We start from the raw sequence: 13,713 nt of genomic DNA on the forward strand, positions 1-13,713 counted from the left end.
TTCTCATTTTACAGATAAGAAAGTCAAAGTTTTGACTGACCAAGTAACTTGATCAAAATCCAGTGAGGAAATGATGACCGGGACATTAACAAAGACTGTCTAAATTATGAAAATTCTATAAAAACACAACTGTCAGTTTTAGTTACTGTAATATTCTGTAAAATATCAATTCTCATATTATCTTTGACATATTATTGAATATTTTTTGAACTTGGACACAGATTTCTTTGTACACTTTAAGTTCTATTACTTTGCTCCGATATTTAAGGATGTTGACAAGACTGATAAAAAAAGACTGATTTGCCTACTGCATGAGCACTCTACTTTGTTTTGTGGATGTTTGATATTTCGAATCCTTTAAGAACTGGAGTAGTCGTCTTACTATTCTTATCAAATTTCCCAGCCAACCTAATCCTGGCATGGATGAGCTTCAGATGGTAACATAAAGAACATGCGGTTAATAGCTGGGCGTTGTGGCGGGCACCTGTACACCCAGCTACTTCAGAGGCTGAGGCAAGAGAATCATTTAAACCCAAGAGTTTGAGGTCGCTGTGAGCTGTGGTGCCATAGCACTCTACCCAGGGTGACATAGTGAGACTCTGTCTCAAAAAAAAAAAGAACATGTGGTTAATATATCCTAACCTGTAACTAAAAACATTTGGATATCACCTATCTTTCACAGGATACAAACCCCAGCATGTCTCAAGCAGGACAATCAAGCCGTGAGAGCAGACAACCAACATAATCAGAAAACTCTACAGTGTTTAGATGAAAATGTAATCCCAACACAGCCTTTAAGTGGTGACTGATCTTTGCTGGAATGATATTCCAAGTGCTTACTTTCTCAAATCCCAACTCATGGGCTGAATTAGAAGCTTGCTGAAAAGTTTCCATTTGCTCTTGTTCATCATGTATGTCCCACAGAACATCACCAAAATCATCTTCTTCTGGAATGGAATCTTCACTGCCCAAATCCTTAGTCTCCAGGTCTGTGTTCTCAAAGCCCAATATGTCCTGGGGAGCAAGAACACCAAAGAACAAGAACATGAGAAATGAAGGAAGAACATAAAGATCTTGTAGGAAGTGCTTGGATGTGCGTTCCAAGTGTGCTTCACCTACAGAGGAGGGCAAGTTCAAACCTGCAGCCTTTGTATAATACCTTCAAGAATAAATTCGTAACTAGAAAAATAAACATTAATTTACAAATGAAGAAACTAAAAACAAAGACCTTTTCATCAAAAACAAATTTGGAGGGATATCTGACCTGCACAGAATTTGTTTTCTGAGAAATGTTACACAAAATTTTTGGTTGTATCTGGCTGTTGAATAATTATAAAAGTTGTGCTAATGACTAAGAAATAGACTATTTTAAAAACTGAATAATGAAGATGTGATTTCTTGATGAATAGAGTATCACTGCTGTTAAATCTAGTCTTTATATTAGGTCAATGACAATATGCTTCCTTCAGGCATGGAAGATGTTAAATACGTCCCGTTTCACTTGTTGCCATTCATTCCACTCAATATTATTCATCTTGGTCTTAAAATTCAGGATTGTTGAGAAGATGAAAATTGAGAATGGCAATTTTTATTCTAGAGACTGCCATACAAAATGTGTTGCCAGAGGTCATATCATTAATGCTTTGGGGCTTACTCTTTCTCTCTAATAACAGATCTCCATACTTGTGATATAAGTTAATTAGGAAATATAATTAAATCCCTTACTTCTCAAAAAGGGTTCTTGGTTCCCTGGAGATGTCAGGAGGTATGGTGTGGGCAACCACAGGCTGAACATGGTACATTTTCCCATTGGGCTCATTTTACTTGAAAATGTGGGGATTATTTTTTTTTTATTATCATAATTACTATTTTTGCTGATACGTGATTTAAAATGATTGTTTATACTAAACACAAACACAGGCATAATATTGAGCAGAATATGTAACTCACGTACACTTTCAAGCTAATATAAGAAACTTCATGGACACTCCTAGCTCAAGACCCCTCATGTCCATGTTCTCATCCCCCAGAGGAGTGTTTTCGTTCCTCTCTGCTGTTAGGGATAACGAGGTGGGAAAATCTAAGGACTTTGCTAATATATGGAAATTCAAGGGCACATAGACTCTGAGGTGCCCCTCCATCAAGTAAAATGAACATCTTCCTTCAGCTACTTTTTAATCAGCACTTTTGTAATATGTTTTATACTTCAGGGGTATTGGAGCATCAAGTTGGAGCCCTGTGTGACAGATGAGAGAGATACACAGTCCAAGTCACACCACAGGATGGACTCCCAACAGAAAGGGTACTCCCTTAGATGCTATTTTCAAAAACAAACAATGGTTTTCTCTGGGAAACTCAATTTTATAGAAAAGTCTTAAAATACTTTAGATACAATCTTACAATGATTGTATATTTACCTGTTTAATAATCTTTTCCACACAAATATAAGTTTTATATACTCCTTCTGCAGGCTCTCCTGAGTGATCAATGATCTGGCAAAAAAAAGTTTAACAATAATAGCGGAGGAAGTGGTGAGGTAAACACTTTTATAGCACCAACGTGTCAGAAACTATTCCACACGCTTAACACATTTAGCACATTTATCCTCACAATCCACCTTATGAGGGAGATACAACTACTATCCCCATTTCACTGAGGAAATTCAAGAAACCTTTCCAAGGTCATTCAAGGGATTTAGTGCAAAGGATGGTGCAATAAAACAAAAAATGTACTTTTTTTTGCCCTATGTGTCTAAATTTTATCTTAGGTATTTCTATACCACTCAATATACATACCCTTTGAAATGCATCAAAATCAATTTTTATGTCTGTAAAGCTATAACTTTACAAAACAAAAAGGCAACTGAAAGAAGAATGCTCCATCTATAAAGAAAATGTATATAGCCATAAAATTAATATTTGATAAAATTAGAACAAGGCAATGATTTCACAAAGCAAACAGCATAGAAATTTATCCTACATTTACATTTATAATCATGGCACAGAGATCTTACTTTGCTCCAATTTTTATAAAATATGCTCATCCTTCCAGTATACTAAGTTTCTAGAAGTAGTATGTGTATTTATAAATAAATAAGATAAAAATAAGATGACTATCTTTTCTTGTGGACCTAGTGGACTAGGCTGATATTAAAATAATTAAAATGAATGAAATGGCTCTGGAGATAATAATAAATTGTATTTCTTTTTTATCTTAGACACTTTGCTATTTTACATCATGATGATCTCAAGCTATCTTTTCTTTCTTTTTTTTTGAGACAGAGTCTCACTTTATCGCCCTCGGTAGAGTGTCATGGCGTCATGGCTCACAGCAAACTCCAGCTCTTGGGTTTAGACGATTCTCTTGCCTCAGCCTCCCGAGTAGCTGGGACTACAGGTGCCCACCACAACGCCTGGCTTTTTTGTTGTTGTAGTTTGGCCACCCTCGGTATATGGGGCTGGTGCCCTACTCACTGAGCCACAGGTGCCGCCCAAGCTATCTTTTCAATATTAAATGATGTAAAGAAAAATGCTTATATTTACATTTGATCTTGTTTTCTGGCTATGTAAAGAGAAATAAAAATTCTGTCAAGATCCTAGAGTTGTTTTCAATTACATTCTTCACATCAACTATAAACATTTACCAAATTATCCCCACATACAGCAATGAAAAGTCTGTCATCTTTCTTTTAAAATTATACTATCATTCATCTAGGGATGATCAAATTTTTCTCACTGCCACCATCAGCTTTTGTTTTTCCTCGTGTTCTTAGGAAAGGTCACTATAATAAGTCTCCTCTGACTGGGTGACTGGGTGCAGGAGCTCACACCTGTCATCCCAGCACTTTGGGAGGCTAAGGAGGGAAATTGCTTGAGCCCAGGATTTCCAGCTCTGTTGCAACAGGGCAACATCTGTCTCAACAGGAAAAAAAAATTCTATGTTAAAAAATAAAAGTCTCTTCCTTAAACTAACCCTTGGTTAGTAGATACGAAGGACTCTGTATTTGGGAGAAAAGCAGAAAAACGGTCTGATTTGTCTACTCACAGGTTCACACCCTTTCTAGTCACACATTGCTATTTATTTCATTTTCTCATAGCCCACAACCAATCAGGAAATCCTGATGGTTTTACTGTCAAAATTTATCCAGAATCATACCACTCTTCATCGTCTCCTCTATCACCACCCTGCTCTGAGGCCCCAGCATCTCCCAGCTGGATGACAGCAGCAGCTCTCAGATGATGCACACTCCTCTCCAAATGGCTGTTCTCAACACGGCAGCCAAGCTCCTCAAAACGGCCTCCAAGGTTCCTCACAATCGACAAACTCTCCTACTACCCCCTCGCAACACTGGCTCCTGCCCTCCCCAGACCGGTCAGGCCCACGCCCACCTCTGCCCTTGACTCTAGCACCTCCCTCAGCCAAGCATGTTCTTTCGAAAATCCTATGAATTTTACCTTGGCTTTGTTGGTCTTGTTTAGGTTAGAAACCTGATCAATAAATTGTTGGACAGAGTCGGAAGTGACTTTTCCATCCTCCAAACGATGATAAATTAATCGTGGTTTTCCTTCAGCATTTTTCAGAAAAGCTTCTTCACAGTCTTCTAACAAAAAGCTGGATTGGAAATTGACATGTCATGTGCTGCACTGCACTGTGGCAGCAAACGGCGCATCAACCTAAGGGAAGGCGTCTTCCTCTAATGACAAGGGGCCAGGAAAGGCACAGATGCAGAACGCGTGAAGCAGCTTGGTCATAAATATGTGTTCATTAACCAACAATGAGAGTAAGTACAATAAATTGTGCACTAAGTTAAGTTGTAAAGTACATGTGACTTTTTTTTTAATTTAAAAATAAATCTCAAAAATATTGTTAAACATGGCTCAAAACAATGGAGCATACTCATGAGACTGCAAATAAATGGAAAAAAATTCTATTTGTATATTCTACAAATATACAATTTCCAAGGTGAAACAAGTAGGCAGGTTGTGCTGAGTGAGGCACCCAGGCACCAGGCCTCCCAGCTGCCATCCACCAGAGAAGACACAGGGGAGGGAAATGGTCAGGCTCCTGACATTGCTGGTCCAAGTGTTCTTATTTACTGTCTTTAATTTTGACCCATCTTCTCTCAAGGCAGAATCATAGGAGAAATTATGTCAGGACCCTTGTTGGGCAGTCCAGGCTTACTAGGAATGCTTGAACCCACATAGAAGGAAAGATGTTTATCCCTTTGAATGGCAATTGCAAAGTTTTGAGATTTTTCTCTTTCCCAGTCCCTTCCCCTTTTCTCGTCTAATAAATGAACTGAATCCTTACGCCTAAAACCCGCCTAAGAAAAATCTGGAAGCAGATTTAGAGAGATTAGATGGCTAACACAAACATTCACTGAGGTTAAAAAAAAAAACAACAGAAAATAAACAAACAAAAAAACCAACTAAACTTTTCTACTGGGAACCATATTATATTTTTTGCAAAAATTAAAAAAAAAATCCTAGAACTGATAATTTATGAAGGGCTTTCTACACTACAAGGGACATGTCAACCAATTCCCTTTCTAGAAAGCATTAAAGAAAAAATTGTCTACAGAGGCATCTCAGGATAGTAAGTAAGTATGTGTGTAACTATTACATGACTCAGAGTTTGTAAATTAAATTACGGTACTAGCCCCAAATATAAAACAGAAGAAAATAAAATCCTATTGTGTATTTCTGTGCCAATCCAATCTATCTAAACCACAGACATTTTCTATGCTAAAATCATTCTTGACCATGTTCTACAGAATTTTGGAATTTTAATGGACCATTTGTTACTACTTTGAGAGAAAAGTCTGTAGCCTACATGAATACCAAAGAGCGGCCATTCTGTTCAGGCACATGTTCATATTTCAAAACCACTCTCAACAAAATGAAAACATGTGGCTCAGATGAAACTAATTGGTTATGAGTTAACACACTGACTGCCACACTAGGAAAAAAATTCTTTTTCCTTGGGGCCGTCATGTTTTATTAGGTCAAGCACATCAACTGCTATGTGAGTTGTATTGAACTCATACTAGCTTTGAGCCAGGGCCTTTTGAAGCACATATAACTCACATGTCTCTTGACCTAGTAAAACACCATGTCTCCAAGGAAAAAATGTTTTTTTTTTTTTCCTAGTGGGCAGTCAACGTGCAAGACAAGTGTGAGTTACATATGCTTCTCGAGACCCATAGCTGCTGAACTTACATGGTACGGCAGGCCGGCTAATGTTGATAATTTTCCCTTTAGAATCCAGTCAAGAAGCAGCCTTAGCAGATATAAACATACGGGAGGAGCTGCTAGAGGACAGCCGACAAAGTTTAATCATAGAACTAACAAGAACTCCCGCTTACCTAAATTCCTTAAGGAAACTCTATGGGTGGTCTGACTAAAAAATGATGAATGAAACCAAGAAGAGGGCCTATGAAGTCCTGCAAGGTGACAGAATTACCCTTCTCGAGAGGGAACTCTTCTCCCTTGAGAAAAACTGATGATGTCCTGCTGATGAAAATGAGTCAGTCATTCCTCTGCAGGGTCAGGCCTGGGACAGGCAGTGGTAAAAGCCCAACCATTTCCCTCTGCCGTGTTTTCTCTGTTGAATGACAACTGGCAGGCATGGCACCTGTTTGCCTCACTAAGCATGACTTCTTGTCTACCTTCCTCTCCTCTCCTACAGTTAAGCATGTTGTTAGCACAGCTTGCTCTAAATCCAACAATTTCATATTCCAAAGACTATGAGTTTTTAACTACAGACTTTCTGATATGAGGACTGAATATAAGAAGCCAGTTAACGGCATCCTTGAGTAGCTCTGTAGGTACCACCCACACACAGGGAATAATTATTGATCAAGAAAGTGTTTTCCCATAGACTTTCCAAGCTGTCCGGTAAGATTTTTCTAGATTCATCTTTTGGGAGAAATGGGAGGGCTGTCAGGAGAGGTGAAGCAGCAAGCTGAGAGACACAAAAGTTCCAACAGCCCTTATTCGTGGTGTGAAGCCCACCCCTGCTGCCACACTTTCTGGCAGCCATTTAAAAAAGCAAATGATGAAATAAAATGATAAGTGAATGAAATAAGAAAAATATAGGCAAAATAGAGGATAAAAAAAATTAAAGAAAAATTTTTTAAAAGAATATAATTTTTTAAAATATAAAATACTTAGAATTTTACTTAAAGGAGATAAACTAAAATCTGCCAAGCAAAAGTGACAGAAATAGGAGGCAAAATATTAAGAAGAGTTTAAAATCAGAAGATAAAAATAAAGTAAGAAGTGTTGGGCATGCCTAGCCCTTTGGGAGGCTCAAGTGGGAAGATTGCTTGAAGTCAGGAGTTTGAGACCAGTTTGGGCAAGAGTAAGACTCTATCTACAAAAAATAGAAAAATCAGCTGGGTGTAGGGTGTGCCTTTAGTCCGAGCTACTCAGGCAGAAGGATTACCTGAGCCCAGGAGTTTGAGGCTGCGGTAAGTTGTGATCATTGCACTCTAGTTTTGGGGTAACAAAGTGAGACCCTGTCTTAAATAAATATATAAACAAATGTTAAAAAGTGTAAACATAACACACAACATTTCATTAACACATGTTTCTTTAAAGACAAAATAAGATGGCTTCAAGGATTAAAGATAAGAATTAAAGCAAAATAATATAAGAATAAATGGCATATATTACTAAAATGAAATATCACCCAAATGTTAAATAATAAAACAAGCTATATTATTAATATAAAAACAAGGAAAGATAAAGGCAATGAAACTCAACTGAAGGCAATCAAGGTGAAGAACTCCTTGGACATACTCTGCATGCAGATTCATTGACCAGCTAGTTCCCTGTCCGCCTGGCCAGCAGGCAGGCTATACCTACTAAGGATCAATCATGGCTTATACTGCAGGAAACTCTGGTGAAAGTTAAGGCCCCATATACTTCTGTACAAACCGAAAGCCAGAGTTGCTCCCCATGAAGAAAAGAAAAACACTTTGGAAAGTTACATCCAAACTACAAATCTAGAAAGAAAAATTAACTTCTTACTAAATCTATTTTGTCTTTTATCTAAATATCTCACTAGTAAAAAACAAAACAAAAAATTTATTTGCAGACAAGATTCATTAATGTGATTATAGTCACATTATAAGAAAATTGTTCACTTTACTGGATTTTAGTAGTAAGTGCCTTACAGCATTTAAATTACGATCCAATACCTAACAAGCGTTCAATTATGAAATTCAAGTATCTCTTAAGGAATATCCAAAACAGGAAAACAATGAAGGTTAATGTTGGTTACTGAAATGAGGGGTCATGAACTTTTACCAGATAGTAAACATTTTAGGCTTTATAGGACAAACAGTTTCTTTTGTAACTACTCAGCTTTGCTGTGGTAGCACAAAAAGAAGCTACAGAAACACATAAATGAATGAACTTGCCTCTGTTCTGATAAAACTGTAATTACAAAAGCAGACTCCTGGGTGAGGATTTGGCCCTTGGGCTGTATTCGTTCACCAATCCCTGACTAAAGTAATCTTTACACTAATGATGTTGATCATATGCCCTATTAAACAAGTTTAATAGCATAAAACTTTTAATTCATTAAGTGTAAAATAGTTATAGTACAGAGGGTGCCAAAAAATGTATACATGTTTTAAGAAAGGAAAAAACTATATTAAAATTGCAATATTCAAGTCAATTTTCATGTTTGTTTTCTGCAATTATAAGAGATACAAGATACAAATGTTATTGGTATATATTGAGTATTACAATTTTAATACAGATTTTCCTTTTTTAAAATGTCTATACATCATTTTGGCACCCTCTGCATTTATCGAACTTCATGGATTTTTTCTCTTTGGAGATAGAGTCTCTTTCTGTTGCTCAGACCAGAGTGCAGTGCCATTATCATAGCTCACAGCAATTTCAAACTCTTGGGCTCAAGGAATCCTCTTGTCTCAGCCTCCAGAGCAGCTGGGGCTACAGGTGCACACCACTACATCTGGCTCAATTTTTTTTGTTTTTTAATATAGACGGGGATCTTGCTATATTGCCTAGGCCTGTCTCCTGACCTCAAGAGAGCCTTCCACCTCAGGCTCCCAAAGTGCTGAGATTACAGATGTGAACCACCGCGCCCAACTCATTGATTGTTTTTGATTATAAGAATGCAGTAAGAATTTGTCTTTGAAATTCATTTGGCAATTTCAATTCTATTTATTGCTGAATGCCTATAATAAATTATAATTTTTCAGCTTACCTTGGTAAATTTAAGTGAATGAATAAAATAACTAAAGAACTCTTCTCAATTTCCCATTTTCTCACAGTGAGGTATTGATTTTCAACATCTATTGGAAAATAAATAGCATGGAAAAAATAGCCCATTGTCTCACACATTCTTTTAAGATTAGGTGAATAGTCCTAAAAACAAAACAAAACATATAGAAGCATATTTAATTAAAGATTTAAAGATCTATTGAGATTCGAGTTGCTTAAAAAAGCATACTTTATAACAGGTTAGATTATTTTCTAATAAAAATTTTAAGCGTAATGATACAATCATACTTTTAAAAAAATCTTAAGGAAAAAAGGCAAGCTTTTCTCTAAAACAAAAATAATAATATTTTAATGTGACTATTTTCTAGATCAAAGAATGATTATTTCATAATAAACCTAAAACAACATAATAAACCTAAAATAAGATTAGGCTATTTTGCCTTGGTATTTCTTTTTTGTTATTATTATTATTATAAACAACTTGTTTTATTTTTATTATAGTGAGTGTAAAATATAGATCTATAGATCTACATAATAAAAACATCCACCAGGATATAGTTATATCAGAACAATAAAGCAGAAAAAGTTAAAAACATTCTGGTATATAATAAATTAGGTTACTAAGTAATGATGACTCTTATTAGGCAAGAAATTACTAATACCCTTAAAATGTCCTTGGGAATAACCTATATTCAATTAGTAAATGGATGTTTTGGGCTTTAAAATATTTTATCTTTTTCCCAAAATTAAGTAATATCAAAAGGGAAAGCTAAATGAATTTATTAATCAACAATCTGGAGGATGTTAATATAGCAGGTATACTGTGACATGCAGATTTACGTAAAATTCACTTGGAACAGGAGTAGGCAACCTTTTTCCATTAAGGGCCAGATAGAAAATATTTTTACAAAAATATTATTAGCTCAACAACTTAGCTGTTTTAGCAGAGCTCTTTGTGTCCTGGGTCCACCTGGTTTCTGTCACAATTTACTCTGTGACTGAAGTGCTGCTGTAGTGCAGCCATAGACAATACGTAAACGAGGAGCATGGCAATGTTCTAATAAAACTTTATTCACAGACACGAAAATCTGGATTCATACGATTTTCACATACCATGAAATATTATTCTTCTTTTGATTTTTTTTTAACCATTTACAATGTGAAAACCAATCTCTGGGCCATATGAACAGAGGCAGCAGGCCAGACTTGGCCAACAGGGTATAGCTGCCACCCCCTGCCTTAGAGCCCTGCAGATGGCTGCCTTGAAAAATTAAAAACCGCGACAAGTATTAAATTTTGTTATTACCTGCAACAGATTCCAAGATAGAGCTGGAAGAGAGCAACTAATGTGGAGAATGAACATGAATCTTAAACATTGTGGGGAATGTGCAACGAAATATTTAAAAATATAAAGTTCTAAGACTGTTGTTTAATATTCAAAACCAATTATGCCAGTTAGAACCTTCTTTTTATGGCTCCCATCCTAAAAAAGTTATACCCAGAAAGTTTAAAAAAACCGTCAATTCACCGCCTATTCTTTTTTATAGTACTGAACATAATTTTTCTCTTAAGGAAAAGCCTAAGATACTTTCTCTTCTTTAAGACATATAATCTAGTAGACAGTAAATTACTTGGTTTAGATCTAGTATCATAAATAGGATACAGTACTAACTTGTGTTTTAAATTGGCAAATACAGAATTTATAAATATCCTCACCTTAAGGAAAAGATGCATTTCGGGTTGAGTTTCATCTGTATAAATAAGATAACATCTGACTGCGTTACTCCACAGAGAATGTGAGAACAGGGGAGTAACTTGTAATAAACTAGCTACAGCAATATCCCAGTCATCTGAAAATAAAATTTTTCATGAGCTCATGAAAAAATTATTAGAAAACATTTGACAATGACTTTTTAACAAAGTCTTAAAAAACATAGTAGGCATAATAGAATGAAATCTGACTTCATGTGTTAATATCCACAAACTTTCTAGAATAACATTAGAAGGCAAATTAATTTTTTAATCTCAAATTCGGTCCTGGAACTTAAAGCAGTAAATTTCACCAGCAGTCTTCTCTGGGGTACCAGTGGTTCCACGGAAATGTCACGGAACTATTTTATATAAGCTGCTTAATTAGCCTGCTACTTAAGGGGAGCCTATATTTCCAGACTTATCTATAGTTTTATCCTCTTATTATTTTTGAAACACACTGAGTCAAAGAGAGTTTAAGAATGGCATAAAATGAAAAGTAGCCTTATATGCATTACCTACATTTAGTAGAAATGAGAAATTTAAGGTGTGTGTGGCTACTCCAAAAAGTACAATTTAAAAAGCGATCTTCATTTTGCTAATAGAGAAATAATTTTACAGTTTTAAGAAAAGAGAGTTGAACTGAACTACTTATAATTTCTGAGGTTTGCACTGATTCTGAAATTCTGCACAGAATCTTAGAGCTGTTTTGGACACCAGGTTATATGATGAAAATATTCTTTTGACTAAGGATACAGTTATCCTCTGTATCCACAGGGAACTGGTTCTAGGACAACCTCCCTCCTGTACCAAAATCGACAGATGCTCAAAGGCCTTATACAAAATGGTGTAGTATTTGTATACAACCAACACACATCCTCCCGCATACTTCAATCCTTTCTAGATTACTTATAATACCTGATACAACATAAAAGGTATGTAAATAGTTATTATGCTATTTTTATTTGTATTATTTTTATGTTGTATAGTTATTTTTTATTGCTTTTTCCCCCAAGTATGCTTGATCCATGGCTGGTTGAATCTACATATGTGTAACTCACAGATACACAGGGGGCCAATGGTACTACTTTCCCTAACAGGGCTTTTTGTATTTCCTTCTATTGCCTGCTCTATCTTACCTTCGACATCATCAAAGGAGAAGAGGGAAAGACTATAACCTACTGTTTCTCAGTTAATCTACATTAGACTTTTGCCATTCAACTGAAACACTGAGAATTTAGACCAGAAGCACAGTGACTAGAACCTGGTTTTTGGCAAATCTGGCCAGAGAACTGTCTGATCCCAACATGAATAATGTAACCTCATCACTCCTGTCAGTGAAGCCCCCAGGCATGATGGTTTATCAATGGAAGGCACCCAGAACACAAATTTCATGCTTTGCTGATGGTAGTTCTAGTCTCTTCTCATCATAGAATATGAACAGTCATTACCGCCAGGCAAGTAATTGGTAAATGGCATGTGTTACCTCTATTGACATTTGCAAAGGGTCCTTCCACATCTATAGAACTATGGGCAAACTCAGGGCCCCTGAAGGACTGCGGAAGCTGTATCATACTCCCTATGGAAGGCTCACTTCCCAGGACTCCACCAGTCCAGTATTCACACTGGGTTCCAGCAGCTGTTGAAGCAAGAAATTTTTATCTTGTAAAAACAAAGCTACTGATTGTTCACAAACTTATTACATATACTAAACAAGATCTTCCATTAAAAAACACTATAATATTATGAATACAATGAACAAACAACAATTTTTGAAAGTACTTTGTCACCAATTTTTGGCCAAGTTGTAAGGTAGTAGTTAACATAATTCTGGTTATTACCTCAAATCCGAAGAAGGGATTAAAAAGAGAAAAATGAAAAGGAATAAGAATGTAATAAACAAAGGAATTACAAGAAGAAGGCAGTTAAAAATACCTCACCAAAAGATTCTAAAAATGATATTTTAACTGTACAGCTTAGGTATCAATTAAAATCTAAAGGAAAGAACTTCAAAGGCAACTGTTACTAGCATACTAGTAATTAACAGTCTTAATTCATTTGCATGTAAGCTCCTTGCAGCATGGAGTGTCTCCTTCTTAACCTCCCAGAGTGACAAAATTAATTTCTGAATCAATATCTACTTATGAAGATGTTAATAATTTTCTAATAAATTATAATGACAGAATACCCACATGGCATCCTTGACTAACTGTAAGTAAAGTCCAATTTGAGCTAAATCTCTTGCAAAACAGTTTATTATTTGTAGCTCTCTGACTCGCAAATGGGTGTTATTCCCTCAAGTGCTCTTTCTTATTTAAATCAAAATATGAAGAAGAAAGACCTAGAAAGGAATTTAATGTTTGTTAACTTGCAAAGGTAATTACAATAGTTTTGGAACACTGTAAATCTGTACATTTCAATACTGAAATAAATACTAAGACGAACGCTGGGGCATAACAGCATTTTCTGTCACTCCTTTTTTTTGCAGTTTTTGGCCGGCGCTGGGTTTGAACCCGCCACCTCTGGTATATGAGGCCAGTGCCCTACTCCTTTGAGCCATAGGTACCACCCTCAGTAACTCGTGACAAGTAAGAATCACTTCTTTTTGGGCAGCGCCTATGGCTCAGTGAGTAAGGCGCTGGCCCCACATACTGAGGGTGGCAGGTTCAAACCCGGCCCCAGCCAAACTGCAACAACAACAAAA

At 36.2% G+C, this 13,713-nt stretch overlaps 1 protein-coding gene across 5 annotated transcripts in view; it reads right to left on the reverse strand.

Annotated features, from left to right (window-relative positions):
• The window catches only part of NPHP3 (nephrocystin 3), a 39,247-nt gene that overhangs the window by 21,410 nt on the left and 4,124 nt on the right, over positions 1–13,713 (reverse strand). For 4 of the 5 annotated variants that reach the window (XR_008381982.1, XM_053600792.1, XM_053600795.1 and 1 more), the window contains 6 exons: positions 12,496–12,648; positions 10,977–11,110; positions 9,244–9,404; positions 4,455–4,611; positions 2,418–2,492; positions 841–1,014 (listed from right to left, as the gene is read on the reverse strand). Coding sequence is in view for 4 of the 5 variants with exons in the window: in XM_053600792.1 (XP_053456767.1) it covers positions 841–1,014; positions 2,418–2,492; positions 4,455–4,611; positions 9,244–9,404; positions 10,977–11,110; positions 12,496–12,648 (854 nt within the window). In the remaining variant the exon portion in view is untranslated. The remainder of the gene's footprint in view (positions 1–840; positions 1,015–2,417; positions 2,493–4,454; positions 4,612–9,243; positions 9,405–10,976; positions 11,111–12,495; positions 12,649–13,713) is intronic. The other variant, XM_053600793.1, reaches the window with a different exon arrangement.

Source organism: Nycticebus coucang, chromosome 8 (assembly GCF_027406575.1).
Source record: "Nycticebus coucang isolate mNycCou1 chromosome 8, mNycCou1.pri, whole genome shotgun sequence".
Taxonomy (NCBI): domain Eukaryota; kingdom Metazoa; phylum Chordata; class Mammalia; order Primates; family Lorisidae; genus Nycticebus; species Nycticebus coucang.